The 16205-nt window shown below is 44.6% G+C and overlaps 1 protein-coding gene across 1 annotated transcript in view; it reads left to right on the plus strand.

The window, feature by feature from the left end:
* Zfhx3 (zinc finger homeobox 3) overlaps positions 1-16205 on the plus strand; it is a 243173-nt gene that overhangs the window by 217847 nt on the left and 9121 nt on the right. The window contains exons 6-9 of the mRNA XM_029564419.1: positions 1310-1443; positions 1592-1792; positions 11746-11848; positions 14023-16204. Coding sequence (XP_029420279.1) covers positions 1310-1443; positions 1592-1792; positions 11746-11848; positions 14023-16204 — 2620 coding nt within the window. The remainder of the gene's footprint in view (positions 1-1309; positions 1444-1591; positions 1793-11745; positions 11849-14022; position 16205) is intronic.

A 16205-nucleotide genomic window follows, 5' to 3' on the forward strand; every position in this document is an offset into this window, starting at 1 on the left:
CCTCTGACCTCCGGGTGTGTGCATTGTGTGTGTGTATGTGTGTGTGTGTGTGTGTGTGTGTGTGTGTTCACACAAAATAAATAAAATGTAATAAGAATTTTGAAGAAAGCACACATCTATAATGTGTGCCCACACCATAGCAGAACAAATTTCAAAGTTGAACATTAAGTGAAAATACATGTCAGGTAACAGACAGGACAAGACAGAAACTCGTTTTACCCCAGAGAAGAAATTAGACTTTCCAGGACAGTGACCTAAATGCTGGATCACATTTTTTTTCATATTTGCTTTAAACAATAGTCTGAGAAAACAGAATTCCACATCCAAAGGAAATGAAATGCCAGCCCTTGGCTAGCAAGCAGGCTTTGGAATGAACAGATTCAACCATGTTGGAATCTGTATGTACTCTGAAGAGCCCTTCTCCCCATTGAACACTTAGCCCAGCTGTGTTCTCAAGATCTCCCATGTTCCTCTCTGTGCTTCCCAGAACTCCTTCCACCAATACTTCTGGCCCTCCTTTGTGGTATTTAAACCTCATGTTCCCATCTTCGTTTATTTTGGAGGATGTTGTTTTGGTTTTTGGTGGTACAGAAGTGTGGTTTGTAAGCACATAGGAAATTTCCCTCTACCATCCCACCCACTCTAAAGACCCTTGCAACTGTAAAACTGGTTCAGTTATAACTTGGATTCGTGCCCTGCCTAGTTCTAATCCTCCATTATTTTTTCTCCAGTCTTTTCTCCAAAAGCAAGCTGCTGAACCCAAAGTTGATTTTTTTTAACATGCTGATAGGTTGATGTCAGTTGAGCCCTCTTTAGATTATATTTATCAGTTGCCTGTGATGTGCTATATTGGGATTCCAAGAGGGGGAACTGTAAAATTGGGAGCACATCACTTCTTAGATCTGTGAAGCAGTATGTCTGGTAATCGGGCTGGTGAAGCAGTTTGGTGAGACTCTGCTACCCACCCTCAGTCCTAACCTCCTCCCCCATATAAAACAGCAGGCTGTGTTTAGATTTCTGGAAATTAGAAACGAGATTGAACTTGTCCAAGTTGACACCAGTGCCTTTATTTCCTTTCTTTACCTTTACCTAGTACTCATTTGTTAAGGTAGTGACAGAAATCCTTGGGGGTGGGATGGGGAGCAAACATTTGCTTCTTTTCCAACATGGGTAGTAAGTCATCCTTCCTGAATTTTGGTGTCTTAAGAAGATCCCTGTGCCATAAGTGAAGTTGATTCTCACCCAACACTAATCTTACAGTAGCTGGCCTGGCCTGGTCTGGCATTGCATCGTCTACTTTTTCTTTCAGCATCGTCCAGTCAGGCAGAGAAGGAGTTGACAGATTCTCCTGCAACTTCCAAACGCATCTCCTTCCCAGGTAGCTCTGAATCTCCACTTTCTTCAAAGCGGCCAAAAACATCAGAGGAAATCAAACCGGAGCAGGTGAGGCCAGAAGGGGATTTGCAGCTGGGGATGGGGTGGGGGGTGACGTTGGTGTGGAATGAACTTTGGGGTGGTTGGGGCTTCGGCGCAGACACAGTTATTGGGAGGAATTGAAGATTCAGCCAGAGTGGTGGTTGTGTCCCCACAGATGTACCAGTGTCCCTACTGCAAGTACAGCAACGCGGATGTGAACCGGCTCCGGGTGCATGCCATGACACAGCACTCGGTGCAGCCCATGCTTCGCTGTCCCTTGTGCCAGGACATGCTCAACAACAAGATCCACCTCCAGCTGCACCTCACCCACCTCCACAGCGTGGCACCAGACTGTGTGGAGAAGCTCATTATGACGGTAAGGTAGCCAGCAGCAGGACCTGTTGTTCCTCCTCCAGGGGTCAAAGGTCATACAAGAACATGACCAGGATCTGTTTATTAGAAGAGAAAGCTAGTATATGATTGGCTGTGTCCAAAAATCATCCTAGTTCTGTAACCTTTGCTGTTCCTGTCTTAAAAGTTGGGGTGGCCAGTGGGGTGGCCGTGACATACTCATGGCCCAAAGAGTATTTCCCGACCTCCCATGGAGAACCATGGGTTAGCTCAACATTTATCTGAATAAACAATTATTCAGATTCTCCAATCTTTTACTGTGCAGTTCAGGTCTAGTTGGCTCTCAAACATCATGTCTCATTTCATTTTCCTAGCCAGCTGTTACAGAAACGTGACATATTCCCATTAACAGCTGAGAAAACTGAGTCTCAAAGAAGTTAATTGTATGTTGAGATCTGGACCCACATTTTTCAGCTGTAGGTACAGCCCTGTCACCTGCCACTTTCTCAAGTGGATACTTGATTCTCAAAGCAGGAAAGTTGTCAAATTGGATATAACATGTGGATTCATGAATGCAGGCTTTACATTTGAACTTGATGTTGCTACGCCTTTAGGCACTGAAGAGCTAACTCTTAAGTGGCCATTATAGACATGGGCCAAAAGATTAGTATTAAATTTTAATTCCAACCATAGTATGAAAACTTTTGAAACACTACAGATGATAACAGTGCTCTGCTTTCTACCATGCTGGGGCTTCTGTGCAAGTCCTTGGCCTGATCACCGGAGGAAGAATAGTCAGAGTTATTCTCACCTCTAACAGTGGGGTAATATGGTTGACTTGACCTTTCATGTGGAGATTCCCAGAAAAAGTCTGTTCAGAATCCTGTGTTAGAATGTACAGATCACAGGCATGTCACTTTTAGGGTATTCCCAATTCCGTTTGTGTATGTAAAATTAATAATGTTGTCTAAGTGATGTGAACATAAAACTGATGATGGACCAAGAGGACATTTACCAGCCAGTGGGAAATTTAAAGGCAGCATAGCCTTATCTTCCAGATATCTTTCGAGTACAAATTCACTAACTTTGTGGGAGGAGTCTCTGTGAGTAGAATGGATCCTCTTCCTATGGATGGATGAGTTTCTGTGTGGCAGGTTTTCCTAGCATTCACCAGCCTTGGAAATACTGAGGTTTTCCCTGGCCCCATCTTACTTCCTGAGTGTCTAGAATCCTGGGAACCCGAGGGAACTGAAAGGGATGTGGGAGAGACTCATTCTCATTGCTTGCCTCCATTCTTCTTTTACTTAGGTGATGATTTTTGCTGTTTAATGTAAATCTAGTATAGCAACTGTGGGTCTGTAGCAATCTTCATGAGTGGTGTACATTAGACAGGTTTACATCCCCAGGGATTAGCATAGCAATTGTATTTTGAATCTCCATTGTTGCTCTTTTTTTTTTATTCTGTCTTTGAGACAGGGTCTCCCTTTAGCCCCAGCTGGCCTAGAACTCATTATGTAGACCAAGTTGGCCTTGAACTCACAAAGATCGGCCTGCCTCTGCCTCCCGAGTGCTGGGACTAAAGGTGTGCGCCACCACACCTGGCCTATTGGTCACATCTTTATAACTGAACTAAAAAGGTAAATTTTAAGTGTTAGGTCTTGTGATCACTATCCAACTTCTTTTATAGGCGGGGTCTTCAAGGCAGGATATTACTATTATGTTTACTTGGGTACCAATCCCTAAGGTACTTCTGGGAGTGACCCACTAAGTAGCACCTTTGTATGCAGTGATTCTCAACCTTTACAGTGACCAATATCCACAGCCATACCAGCCTATTCTATGCACTAAAACTAAACTAAACAAAACACTTAAGATCTACCCAGTAGAATATGTGTTACAGTGCCAAGGAAGTAAGGCTAGGCTGGGAGAACTAATAAAGCTTGATCCAACCCCAGACAACATGATTATGTAGGAGAAACTGTTGCCTAAAGGTTCTGTGCTTGACACCTTGTATAGAAACTGGCGTGCCTCATCTTTCCACAGACAATGGAGATGTTTTCTAGACATTTTTGAAAAGTGTGTAAATTGTGGGAAGTGTGCTGGTTATGGGAAGTCAATTTGCTAGCAACAAGTGAGCTAGTGGATTCTGAAACAAAGATGAAGGTGAGGTGGTGAGAACCGTGGGAGGTGGAATCATAGTAGAAGTGTTTTACTCTCTACTTAAAAGTGTGTAAGGATGCTTTTATGCACGCTGTCTGCATGGGGAGCTGGAGTCGTGACATGGCTGTCATATGGAGTTGGTTTTTCTACTCATGATGCTGGTTTTACACTGAGCCAAGTGATGTGTTTCCATTTCAGTTCTGAGCAGATAAACACCTACAACCAGGGGCCAGGGTAAGATTTGTAGCCATTCTCCAGGGCGAACCTGGAATCCTATTTGAGGACTAGACTAGTAATCTTGGTCAGATGCCGGGGTCCTTCTGAAAAGTTTGGTGTTAAAACAGAATTGCTGTTGTTCTACAACTAAGTGATTATAACAAACTGGTGGTTAAAATCAGGTCCCCAGAGACTATTTTACTGTAATTTTATTAGAAAATTAGCCCAGGAAAGTGTTGGTTAGGCTTTCTGACAGTTTCTCTGTTTGCTCTTGGACAAGTGGAGCAGAAAGCTCTGCAAACAGTCTGATGAGACCCTCCTCTCACATCAGAGCTTACTGCCCGTACTTTACCATGAAGGAGTAAACCAGTATCTGGCCATTCATACTCCAAGAAGACAAAGTTGTCTCTCCCAGATCCTGAGTGGCCAGGCTGAATGGATTGCAGTGAGATGAGAGGCTCAGCAGGTGGCTTTGGCTACAGAATAGGAAAAGCTGGCAAAGTCTCCCGGATGCATGATTCCTGGTGGATGTGAGGTGTGTCCAAGGTCTAAAGCCACAAATTCTGATGAATTTTTATTTGCTGTCTGGGTCTAAAGTATCAGGATGTAGCTTGCATTGGGTTTCAGTCCCTGTAAAAGTAAATTCTGCCCTGATAAATGGAAATAGATTACTTTTTACACAATGCCTTTCCGTTCAGTTGTAAATGGAGAGCATTTTGAGGAGGCTTCATTTAATAATACCTTATCAGACAGCTTTCAGGAACCTGCAGTGTCTAATATGTCTGTTGCTATAGTAACAGCTGCTTGCTTATGCTCTGCATCTCATATCTGTGTCTTCCGTGGACCCCCTTCTTTTTACTGATGAGGGGGCTTGAAAAATATTCTCCACTGGGAACACTTGCCATTCTGGCTCTTTACTATGGAAACCTCACCCACAGCATTTCGTTCTGCTTGGCCTATTGGAAACAGAGCTCAAATGGTGTCTTCGTACACCTCATGTGGCATGTGGAAGAAGGAAGTCTATAAAGCTTTTGAGAGATGAAATCAAGGCCCCATCCACCCACCCACCTGGCTGGGACCCCTCCCCCATGATGATTTCAAGTAACTCTTATTTCCAGAGAAGGTAAGGCTTCAAACTGGGTGAGAGGTAGAAGCTTCTGTTCTGTCTTTATCCCCCTACCCCTTCTTTTGGGTAAGGATATGAGCACAGGGACACATGTTATGGCCCCTAAATAAGAATAGAAAAGACCACCCACCATGCATTTCAATACTCTTAAGTTATTCTAATTGATCAGAGTCTTCTAAGTGACAGGACATACCACTGGGATCCTAGATCATTAATATGGGGACATTTTCTTTGTTCCTTAATCACTTAACAAAGTAGGACCTCACAGTGGAGATGAGGCTGGGCTCCTGAGCTCAGGCTCACCTTTCCCTCCTTTCACTTATTCCAGATTTTGCGCGTACAAGCCCACATTCCCCTCCCATGCTTCTGGCCTGCCTTGTCTGCTGTTTTCTCTCTCTCTCATCTTTTGGGAGCAATAGTTAGTCTCCTGTGATCTTTAAACAGTGTCTCTGCACTCCACCTATGTTGTGAGTCCATGTGACAGACTCCCCCCTCCCCCAGGAGGGGGCTCTTCTGTGCCCACTGGCCCTAGGGCTGTCACACCCACCTGGGTATCAGCTCTTTCACTTTGTCTCCATCTCAGTGGAAGGTAATGAAAATAATCGGGCTTCATTAATTCCAAGCCCTGTGAGATGATAGCCATTTGGAGCCTGTTTGCCAATTAGATGGTCTAAATTAGAAGTGACCTTGGTATACTGCCACTGCTTGCCTCTCAGAGTCTAATGAAGCTTTTCTCTCCGATTCACTCTCTTCCTCAGCACTCTTGTCTGTGTGCACAAATGCGTGTGTATAACTGTTCATGTGTCTCTTGTTTCTTCCCCTCCCCCTTTATCAGTCTTTCTCATTCTTAGCTTTTAAAATCTAGTCCTGTTTATGTCATTCTGTGTCCCCCCAGTTCACATGAATGTTAATGTAGCCTGTAGTCCCCAACCCCACCCTGTACGTGTATGTGTAAGTTTTATATATTATAAATTCTGCAAAGCAATTGCACAGAAGCCATTTTAGAAAGGAAATGGGTATGGCAGAAGTAGAGAGGTTTGTCAGTGGGTTCAGAGTCACAGTGAGGTAGAAGAGTACATCCCAGCATTCTGTCGCACAGTAGGATGACTGCACGCAGTGGTATTGTGTATTTCAAAGTAGAATGGAAGCCTTTTAATGTTTCACACAAAGAAATAACTTTGAGACGATGAATCTGCAAATGACTTTATTTGATAAAGTATACATGTTTTGAAACTTCACATTGAGCCCCATAAGTTTGTACAATTATGTGTCAATTAAAAATTTTAAAAAGCAGGCCAGGTACAATGGTACACATCTTATAATCCCAGCACTGAGGCAGGAGGATTATAACTTTGAGACTTGTCTATATGAGACCTTGTATCTTAATACATGTGATTTACATATATTTTTATGTGTCTTAAAAATTAAATATCTACTGTATGTATATATGTATTTGTACACACACACACACACACACACACACACACACACGCTCCCCAGAGACTGTGGTACAGGGCCTAGCCTAGAATCAGAAGGCAGTAAAGGAGAGAAAACCTCTCCAGCCCTGCTATGAATGTTGCCCAGCATTGCTGGCTACAAACTAGCTAGCAGGCCCAGTAGCAGCTTGTGTATAAAAGAGGAAGGCAGTGCTAGAATTCGCACAGGGCAGCATCAGAAACATCACTTGCTTGAGCTCAGCCATAAATGCAGTTAAGTGTTAGCCTCATACTTAGTTTATGGACAGAACCAGTACCTTGTTCACCAGGACAGAGTAGTAAGGTCTGTCTTGAGGCTTCCTGTCTTTTTCCTCTGTCCAAGGTACTTCCCTGTATTATTTTCACTGAAAAGTGAAGAGTTTCAGTCTTCCTTGGAAATCTAGGTCTTGGCACATGTTCTTTTCACCTGAATAGTTAACCTTGCAGAAAGAAGTCCTCCTCAGTGGACAGTGCCAAGGCCAAGGAGATAGGTATCTTAAAGACCCCAGGTTCAACACTTTCTGAGAAAGTAGCTCTGCTTTCTAAAACATGCAATGTGTGGGTGGTGAGGGAAGCTTTGATGGGTGAACCTGAATGAGTACTACCTTAAGAAGTTAGTAGGGTATAGCTACACAGGGTGTTGAATTTAGACATTCCATATCTGAGACCTTGGAGAGTAGATTGGTTTCTTCTAACTGCAGCTTCCCACGAGAAAGATCAAGTATCAGCAACCCCTTCAAATACCACAGTGTGAACCCAACCACACCTAGGACTGTGGTCTCTAAACAATGTATCCTTGGTGCTTTGGGGTCCACTCACCACACAGAATCTTGAAAGGTAGTAAATTATAACCCGAAACAGCGATGAACTAGGAAGAGGTTGGAAGTAGGTATTTATGAACCTGTGTACCACTCCTAGTTGAGCAAGAGAAATCCACTGGAATCCATGGATTTCCTCTTTGAATCTGTGATTCCTCAAAATTATGTGAGGTATTCTGTGTGTGAAGGAACTTTTCCAGTAGTCTACAACTTTACCTAATTTCCTGAGGGACGAAAGTCTTCCAAGGGTGCTCCAGAATGTAAGCTTCTGAGGGACATAAACCCTCCCTGTCTGGCAGCTATATCTCAAGCACACAATAATAGGAAATGCCCAATGCCTAGTAAGTGGGTGGCAAATAAACACAGTCACTCGGGCTCTGTCCCTTTGGGCTGTTCTGGAATTCCTTAAGCTTAAAGATTTTTAGCATTGAGGTGGAACTCTTCTGTTTCTGTTAGTGTATATGGGAACTGCTTGAGCTGGAAGTTTCAGCCTTGGAGGAGAACTCCATATTTCCCTTGCTATCCATGATACCTATTTTCTTGTAAGGAATCTAATAAAGCCTCTGTTTATTTCCAGATTTTTGGTATCCCCTCGATCAGCCAGTGGTTTGCTCCAGCATTCCGTTCACCTCTGCATACTCTAGAATGTAGTTAATTTGTCTCAGAGAGGAGTCTAAAAGACCACCATTTGTAATGGCCAAGGCCAGCCTTGAGAGATTGAATGGACTTCTTAACCAGAAGATAGGTCTGTTTAAATATTCTGGGTCCGTTAGTGAGTAGACTATGAGAGGTGTGATTTAACATGTGCAGTTTTCATACATATACAATTACTAGAAAAGTTGTTAGAAAATCCATATGGGTGTAGGTGTCAGAGCTGATCATGTACTGGCCAAGTCTGGAACTTTTCCTCTCTGACTTTTGAGTCCATAGCTGGCAGCATAGATGGGGCTGGAGGACCCGGCAAGATTTGCTATCTTCATGTGTTATCTGCAGAGGAGCCAGTGGTGGGGTCGGGTTAGTTGAGGATCTCAGAAGTTTCAGCACACTTAGAATGGTCCTGATTGTACCATAGCCAGGTTTGACCCTCTCTGAAGCCGATATGCTTTGGTGCTCCATCTGGAAGGGACATATTTACAGACCTGTGCCCAGCACAGTTGAGGACTAATGTCCCACTTTGAACTATCCATCAGACACTGTGACTGAGACATTCTGAACCTTTCATGCAGTCTGGGAGCCAAATATGATTAGAAAACACAAGGTGGTGCCAAGGCAAGTGTTGAGGGAATACTGCCTTTGGATCCCTCTCCTCCTCCTCACCAAGCCAGGACTCCTCTGTGAGCTGTTGGCAGGATTACATTTATGGCTCTTTAAGAAAAAGCTTGGAATGCAGAGCTCTGGAAGCTGGTGAGAGAGGGAAGGAAGAGGTACAGGCCTGGATTGGGTTGTCTACACAGTGAGGCAGCTTGGTTCAGACACATGCACACACAGACCCCACCAGGTTTCGTGTATCCCCCGGATTCCACAGGGATCTTCCTCTTTGCCTCCTGGGAATTTCTTGCCTGTTAAAATTTCATATGCTAAGTCACTTTTTTTTTCAGAGGCAGGTTAGGTGTACTATATAGATGAGCAAAGGCAAGTAGATAAAAGCCACTAAACACACATGGGGTAGGACTTCCAGGTTTGGAGGCCAGATTAAGATGCAGAGGAGCATGTGAGGTTGATGATTATATTTCGGGGAGAGTTAATTGATGGAAGGGGAAGGCAGACAAAGAACGGCTGCTTACTGCCTTCTTGAATCCCAATCAGGAATTATGATTAAAGTCAGCGAGACAACAGAGGGCTGATGAATTGCTGTCTTTTTTTCCCCCCTTTTTTGCCGTCATTCACACTTGATTGACTTCAACCTTTCAAGTGCAAAAGTCTCTCTTTTCCATTATTATTCATAGCCATCTGAGTTTTTCTAATTAAAGTGTATGAAAACAATTACTGATCCGTCGTACTGAGTCTGTTAGAGGGGATGTCTGCCTTACTGTAATGCGTATAAAAAGCCCACAGTTTTCTATAATGGTGTGCAGCTGAGGTGTCAGATAATTTTATTCTTTTTTACTCTGTGGGGCTTTTTTTATTTCTCATGACTCATTTTTCATAATTCCTAAAGATACCTGAAAAGGACTGATCCTGCAGCTAAAACCAAGAAAGGAGGTTGGGGAGGGGTATTTCCCTCTTCCCTGTTACCCCCCAACCTCATGCTCCCCCTTGGCTGAGGACTATAAATTAATCTGTGACCTTTTGCTTCTTGGAGTCCCAATGGACTCCCCAACCACACTGGTCAGAAATGCCTTCTATTAAAAAGAACGCAGATGGAATGACTTTGACAGTCTCCACTCCACTCCAAACGATTCGTCAGCAGCTAGCCCTAACCATCTGCCCAGCAAGCTTTGTGTGCAGGTACAGGTGTCTGGGAGCAGGAATGCTGACGGTTCCCATCCACCTGCCACACACTTGTTCTTCCTCAAGATGGGACTTCTTAGAAGACAGCTCTGTAGTACTTGTTGCTTAAGTTTTTACCTACTAGCATTGGGGTTGCTGAGAAAACTGTAATACCCTTAGATGTGTAACTGTCTTTTTCGTGTTAGTGGCCACAGTTGTCTGGGTTTCCTCAAGTTATTGATCCACGGCTGCTTGCAAAAGGCCAAGCTCTCCTAGTCATTAAAAACCAAAGAATGATTTTTTATGAAGATTGCTTAGTTTTGAACAAAAATCTAAATGTTCCAGTCTTTGCAAGAAAAGAGATGTTTTGTCTGATTGGAACAATAATGCTTCACGGTAGGGCTGGTAACCACATAGAAAGGTCAGTGGGACTGCAGTGTTAACCTCCTGTTACTTCTTGATCAGTTGTTCTTCAAGTTGTCAAAGACAATTTCTAATTCATTCTGCGTTTTCATTGCTGCTTAACTTTCCCACCTCATGGCAGGCAAAAAGAGGTTGTTGCTTTTCCTTCCCAAATTCACAACTATTTGTTTTTTTTTTTTTTAAATTTATTTCTGAGAATTTCATACATGTATGCAATGAGAGGTATTTGCCCCCATTTCCCCCATCCAACTCCTCCCCCTCCCGTATGGTAGGTGATCTCCAGGCCCCACCCACCACTTACTGAGGAGCTGTTGGCAGTGGATAGTTGATGGGGAAGCGAGGTCTTTCAGTTTTGAGGATGTGGCCATGTAAGTTTCCCATGCTTGGTGGATGGCCCCATATCCAGTAAGAGCATCACTAATTGGACTTAGTGATACTGCTGCTTTTTAAACAAAGAGCTACTACTCCTTATGTTGGATGCTGAGGGCTACTTAGCAGGGTCACCTAGGGTCAGTGATATGTTGTTGGCTGTAGCCCCTGGGAGGCCTAGAGAAAAGTCTGAGGGTCTGACCTAAAGTGTAGCTACTTAGGTCAGAACTAATAATGGAATCGCTGCATTAAGGGCTAACAGCCCCAGTCTCAAGGTCAGGGAATGCTATGCAGGAAATCCTTGATGGCTGGGACACTGGGCAGATGTTCCCTCTGATATTGTGTACCTCAGGCAAAAAGACTCAGCTGAAGAAATCCTGGCTGAAGTAAGTTACAAAAAAATGCTTGTCTGCGCTTAATATCAGCTTGCAAAGGGTTACAAAACATTGTTTCCTGGAAAATGTGCCTGTGTGTCTCTTGTCCTTAGCCTCTCTCTTTGTTCTCCTCTCTCCTCCTCACCCTTCCCTTCACTCCCCTCCTCTTCTTGCCTGAATACATTTGAAAACAGTACTACAATGCTCCCTGCTTCAAGATTACAGTGTACTTTGCTAGGTATGATTTAATTAGGGCCCTTATTATGTTTTCAGCAGCTTAAGGTGGGCCTTTCAACTTATCTACCTAATTGGTTGCACAAGAAGTTTCACAGCCCATGACAAAACATTGTCAGTGATCAAAGTCAAAATTGTGCATAAAGGAAAATATTAATAATAAGATTATTCTTCAAGTGTGCACTGCTAATTATGTCCAGAATGTAACCGTAGAAACACTTTTGACTGATGTGAGCTTTGTCTAATAAACATGAGTCTTCAGTGAGCTATGGAAAGTGACATCTCAAGCTCCTCTTTGGTGTCCATCTCTTCCCCATTTGACTCTCCCTATTTCTCTGCCTCTCACTCCTCAGGTAACCACTCCTGAGATGGTGATGCCCAGCAGCATGTTCCTCCCAGCAACTGTTCCAGATCGAGATGGGAATTCCAATTTGGAAGAAGCAGGAAAGCAGCCTGGTTAGTGTCATTAATCTTGACTTGTATGAATTGAAACAGGATGGATTCTTGGGTCAGAATTTTCATGGGTAAAAGGCCCAGGAAGTCTTTACAATACACCCAAGCTGAATGGGACTAGTGGGCTTCATTACCAACTATGTTATACTGTAGGTCTTAGCGTGTATTTGTAGATTGCTCATATGGTTTAAAGGAAGAGGACTCTGCATGAGATCCAGTGGGATTTGAGTATGGACATATGTCCACGTAGAGTACCTAGTTAAGGAGTGACTGACTAGAGACCTGCCGTTCTAAGCTATTGTCTTTCTAACTGCCTCTGCACAGAACTTTCTGAGTCTTCTGGAATTGACTCACCTGAATATAGCATTCGGAAGGAATATTATCACAGACACACACATGTGGTTGTCCTAAGCTTCTTTCAGAAACTGAAGCTCAAATTGCTGCCTCCTAGCCTCCTTCCTTGTTATGTGTCCATATTAGGCAGTGGACAGATGACCTGAAAAGAGCCAGGATATTTATGGATATGATTACCTCATTTGTGAAAATAACAATAATGCATTTTACTAATTGGTTGTATGAATATTTGTTGCTTATTGAATAATGCTGAAAGTCTACAGACATAGGAGTTGGGGGAGTATAGCTCAGTAGGAGAATCCTTACCTACTAGCATGAGCAAGGACCTGGATTCAGTAATGCAGTACAGCCTGCAAGGAATGGGAAAAAAGACAAGAAGAGTTACATTAAACAGGAAACTTAATGCCTTAAAAAAAATCAGAATTTATATTACAATAGAAAACAGCTCCTATAGATTCCCTACAAGTGGGAATAGCGTTAGTGCACGTATCCTTTACACCAAATATGCTGTGCTAAATTTCTATCACACAAAAGATGAATGTGGCAGGACATGGTGGTGCATACCTTTAATCCCAGCACTTGGGAGGCAGAGGCGGGTGGATCTCTGTGAGTTCAAGGGCAGCCTGGTCTATACAGCGAGTTCCAGGTCAGCTAGAGCTGACAAAGAGGAACAAGATCAATAACCTTGTGTTAATCTCCATCTGCCATAAGAAGAACCTTCTCTGGTGAGAGTTGAGATACACACTAATGACAATAAGTCATTCTGAGTCACTTTAATACTATATCTATTTAGCATAATGACAGGATTAGGTTGTCTCCTGTGGTCTGTGACCTGTCTGGCTATAGGTGCTTGGCCCTGATTACAGTGTCAGGTATGGACTCTATCTTGTGAAGTGGACCTTAAATCCAACCCAAACCAAACCATGTGAGTAGCTGGTTACTCACTTTACATTCATGCCCCTATTAACACAGAGACCCACAGTTGGTCAACATTCAGAGAACAAGAGACTGCCCAGTACTCGGCCCTAAATGGGACGCCTATATTGCACCCTCTCCTCCCAATTGCAGTCGGGGAAAGTGGGCAGAAAGATTGTCAGAGCCAGAGGTGGTAAATATAAGGAAACCATTTTATCTGGATACCACAGGGTAGTTGTACATATGGACCCACAGCTCTTAGGACAGCTTGCACAAGACCTGTGCAACCCCAAGCTAGGCAGGTACCGAGCAAGGATGGGGAGGAAGGCAAGAAGCCCCAGGCCTAGCTGAGTATCTACTGGCAACTGATGGATGCTGGGAGACGGAGAGTCAGTTTTCCTTACTGGTGTGATACCTGATGGGTTCACCAGACTACAGGCGATAGACCCACACCCAAGAGCACTTAGGAAATATAGATGAGATTCAATATGCCTTTTTTTTAAAAAAAGCTAATAATAATAGAGGACATGAAGTCAGGGTAGGGATGGATAGTAAGGTAGAGAGGGAGTCTGACTACAATCAAAATATATTGCATGAAATTCTTAAATCAATACAAATAAATTTTTTCAAAGATCAGTCACCTTCAAACTAAGTTTTGAGAAACAGGCTTTTGAGTCAAGCAGTTAAATACTATTTAGAAGACTCTTAGATCTATGATATGACAGAGGCCTGTTATTAATTGGACCTGTTTGTAATATGTATTCTATTGGCCCTGTGGAGACTTCTGGCACTCAGCTGGGCATTTCCTGTGTTCATAAACCTTAGCTAGATGGATGGCTCTGGGTGCCACCCTGGAAACAAAGCCTTCTTTATCTCTGAGCTTGATGTGTTATTGCTTTTTGTAACAGAAACTTCAGAGGATCTGGGAAAGAACATCTTGCCATCTGTAAGCACAGAGCACAGCGGGGATCTGAAGCCCTCCTCTGCGGACCCAAGCTCTGCAAGAGAAGACTCAGGCTTCCTCTGCTGGAAGAAAGGGTGCAACCAGGTTTTCAAAACTTCTGCTGCCCTTCAGACCCATTTCAATGAGGTGCATGCCAAGAGGCCTCAGCTGCCCGTATCAGATCGCCACGTGTATAAGTACCGCTGTAACCAGTGCAGCCTGGCCTTCAAGACCATTGAGAAGCTGCAGCTCCACTCTCAGTACCATGTGATCAGAGCTGCCACCATGTGCTGTCTTTGTCAGCGCAGTTTCCGGACTTTCCAGGCTCTGAAAAAACACCTTGAGACAAGCCACCTGGAGTTGAGTGAGGCTGATATCCAGCAACTTTATGGTGGCCTTTTAGCCAACGGGGACCTCTTGGCGATGGGAGACCCCACCCTGGCTGAAGACCAGACCATAATCGTTGAAGAAGAGAAGGAGGAAGAGAGTGACCTGGAAGATAAACAGAGCCCGACAGGCAGCGACTCTGGGTCAGTACAAGAAGATTCAGGTTCAGAGCCCAAAAGAGCTCTACCTTTCAGAAAAGGCCCCAATTTTACCATGGAAAAGTTTCTAGATCCTTCTCGCCCGTACAAGTGCACTGTCTGTAAGGAATCTTTCACTCAAAAAAATATCCTGCTAGTGCACTACAATTCTGTCTCCCACTTGCATAAATTAAAGAGAGCCCTTCAAGAATCGGCATCTGGCCAGCCAGAACCCACCAGCAGCCCAGACAACAAACCTTTTAAGTGTAATACTTGTAATGTGGCCTATAGCCAAAGTTCCACACTGGAGATCCACATGAGATCTGTGTTGCATCAAACCAAGGCCCGAGCAGCCAAGCTCGAGGCTGCAAGTGGCGGCAGCAATGGGACCGGGAACAACGGCAGTGTGTCCCTGAGCTCCTCTACACCAAGTCCAGTGAACACCAGCGGCACCAACACCTTCACCACCACCAATCCAAGCAGTACGGGCATGGTTCCTAGCTCCAACTTACTGAGCCAAGTGCCCACTGAGAGTGTGGCGATACCGCCCTTGGGGAATCCCATGAGTACAAACATCACTTCTCCTTCTGAGCCCAAGGAGGCCAACCGGAAGAAGTTGGCAGATATGATAGCATCGAGGCAGCAGCAGCAACAACAGCAACAGCAGCAAGCTCAGACGCTGGCCCAGGCTCAGGCCCAAGTTCAGGCTCACTTGCAGCAGGAGCTGCAGCAGCAAGCCGCGCTGATCCAGTCTCAGCTGTTTAACCCCACTCTCCTTCCTCACTTCCCCATGACCACAGAGACCTTGCTCCAGCTGCAGCAACATCAGCATCTCCTCTTCCCCTTCTACATCCCTAGTACGGAGTTCCAGCTCAACCCCGAGGTGAGCTTGCCAGTGACCAGTGGGGCACTGACACTGACAGGCTCCGGCCCTGGCCTGCTGGAGGATCTGAAAGCTCAGGTCCAGATTCCACAGCAGAGCCACCAGCAGATTCTGCAGCAGCAGCAGCAGCAACAACAACAACAGCAACAACAACAACAACAACAACAGCAACAACAACCACAGAGTCAGCTCTCTCTGTCGCAGAGTCACTCAGCCCTCCTGCAACCAGGTCCACACCCCGAAAAGAAAAACAAAGTAATCATTAAAGAAAAAGAAAAAGAAAGCCAGAGAGAGAGAGAGGGTGCCGAGGGGGTAGAGGGCAACACAGCACCCAAAGACTCTTTGCCAGATGCCTTGAAGGTCAAAGAGAAGAAAGACTTGGCACCAGGGACTGGTTCTGAGCCTTCCATGCTTCCCCCACGCATCGCATCCGACGCCAGAGGGAACGCCACCAAGGCCTTGCTGGAGAACTTTGGCTTTGAGCTGGTCATTCAGTACAACGAGAACAAGCAGAAGGCACAGAAAAAGAACGGGAAGTCGGAGCAGGGCGAGAACCTGGAGAAGCTCGAGTGTGACGCCTGTGGCAAGCTGTTCTCCAACATCTTGATTTTAAAGAGCCATCAAGAGCATGTGCACCAGAACTATTTTCCCTTCAAGCAGCTCGAGAGGTTTGCCAAACAGTACCGAGAGCACTACGATAAACTGTATCCCCTGAGGCCCCAGACGCCAGAGCCCCCGCCC

The sequence above is a fragment of the Nannospalax galili genome, unplaced genomic scaffold, assembly GCF_000622305.1.
Source record: "Nannospalax galili isolate Female #2095 unplaced genomic scaffold, S.galili_v1.0 scaffold56, whole genome shotgun sequence".
NCBI lineage: Eukaryota > Metazoa > Chordata > Mammalia > Rodentia > Spalacidae > Nannospalax > Nannospalax galili.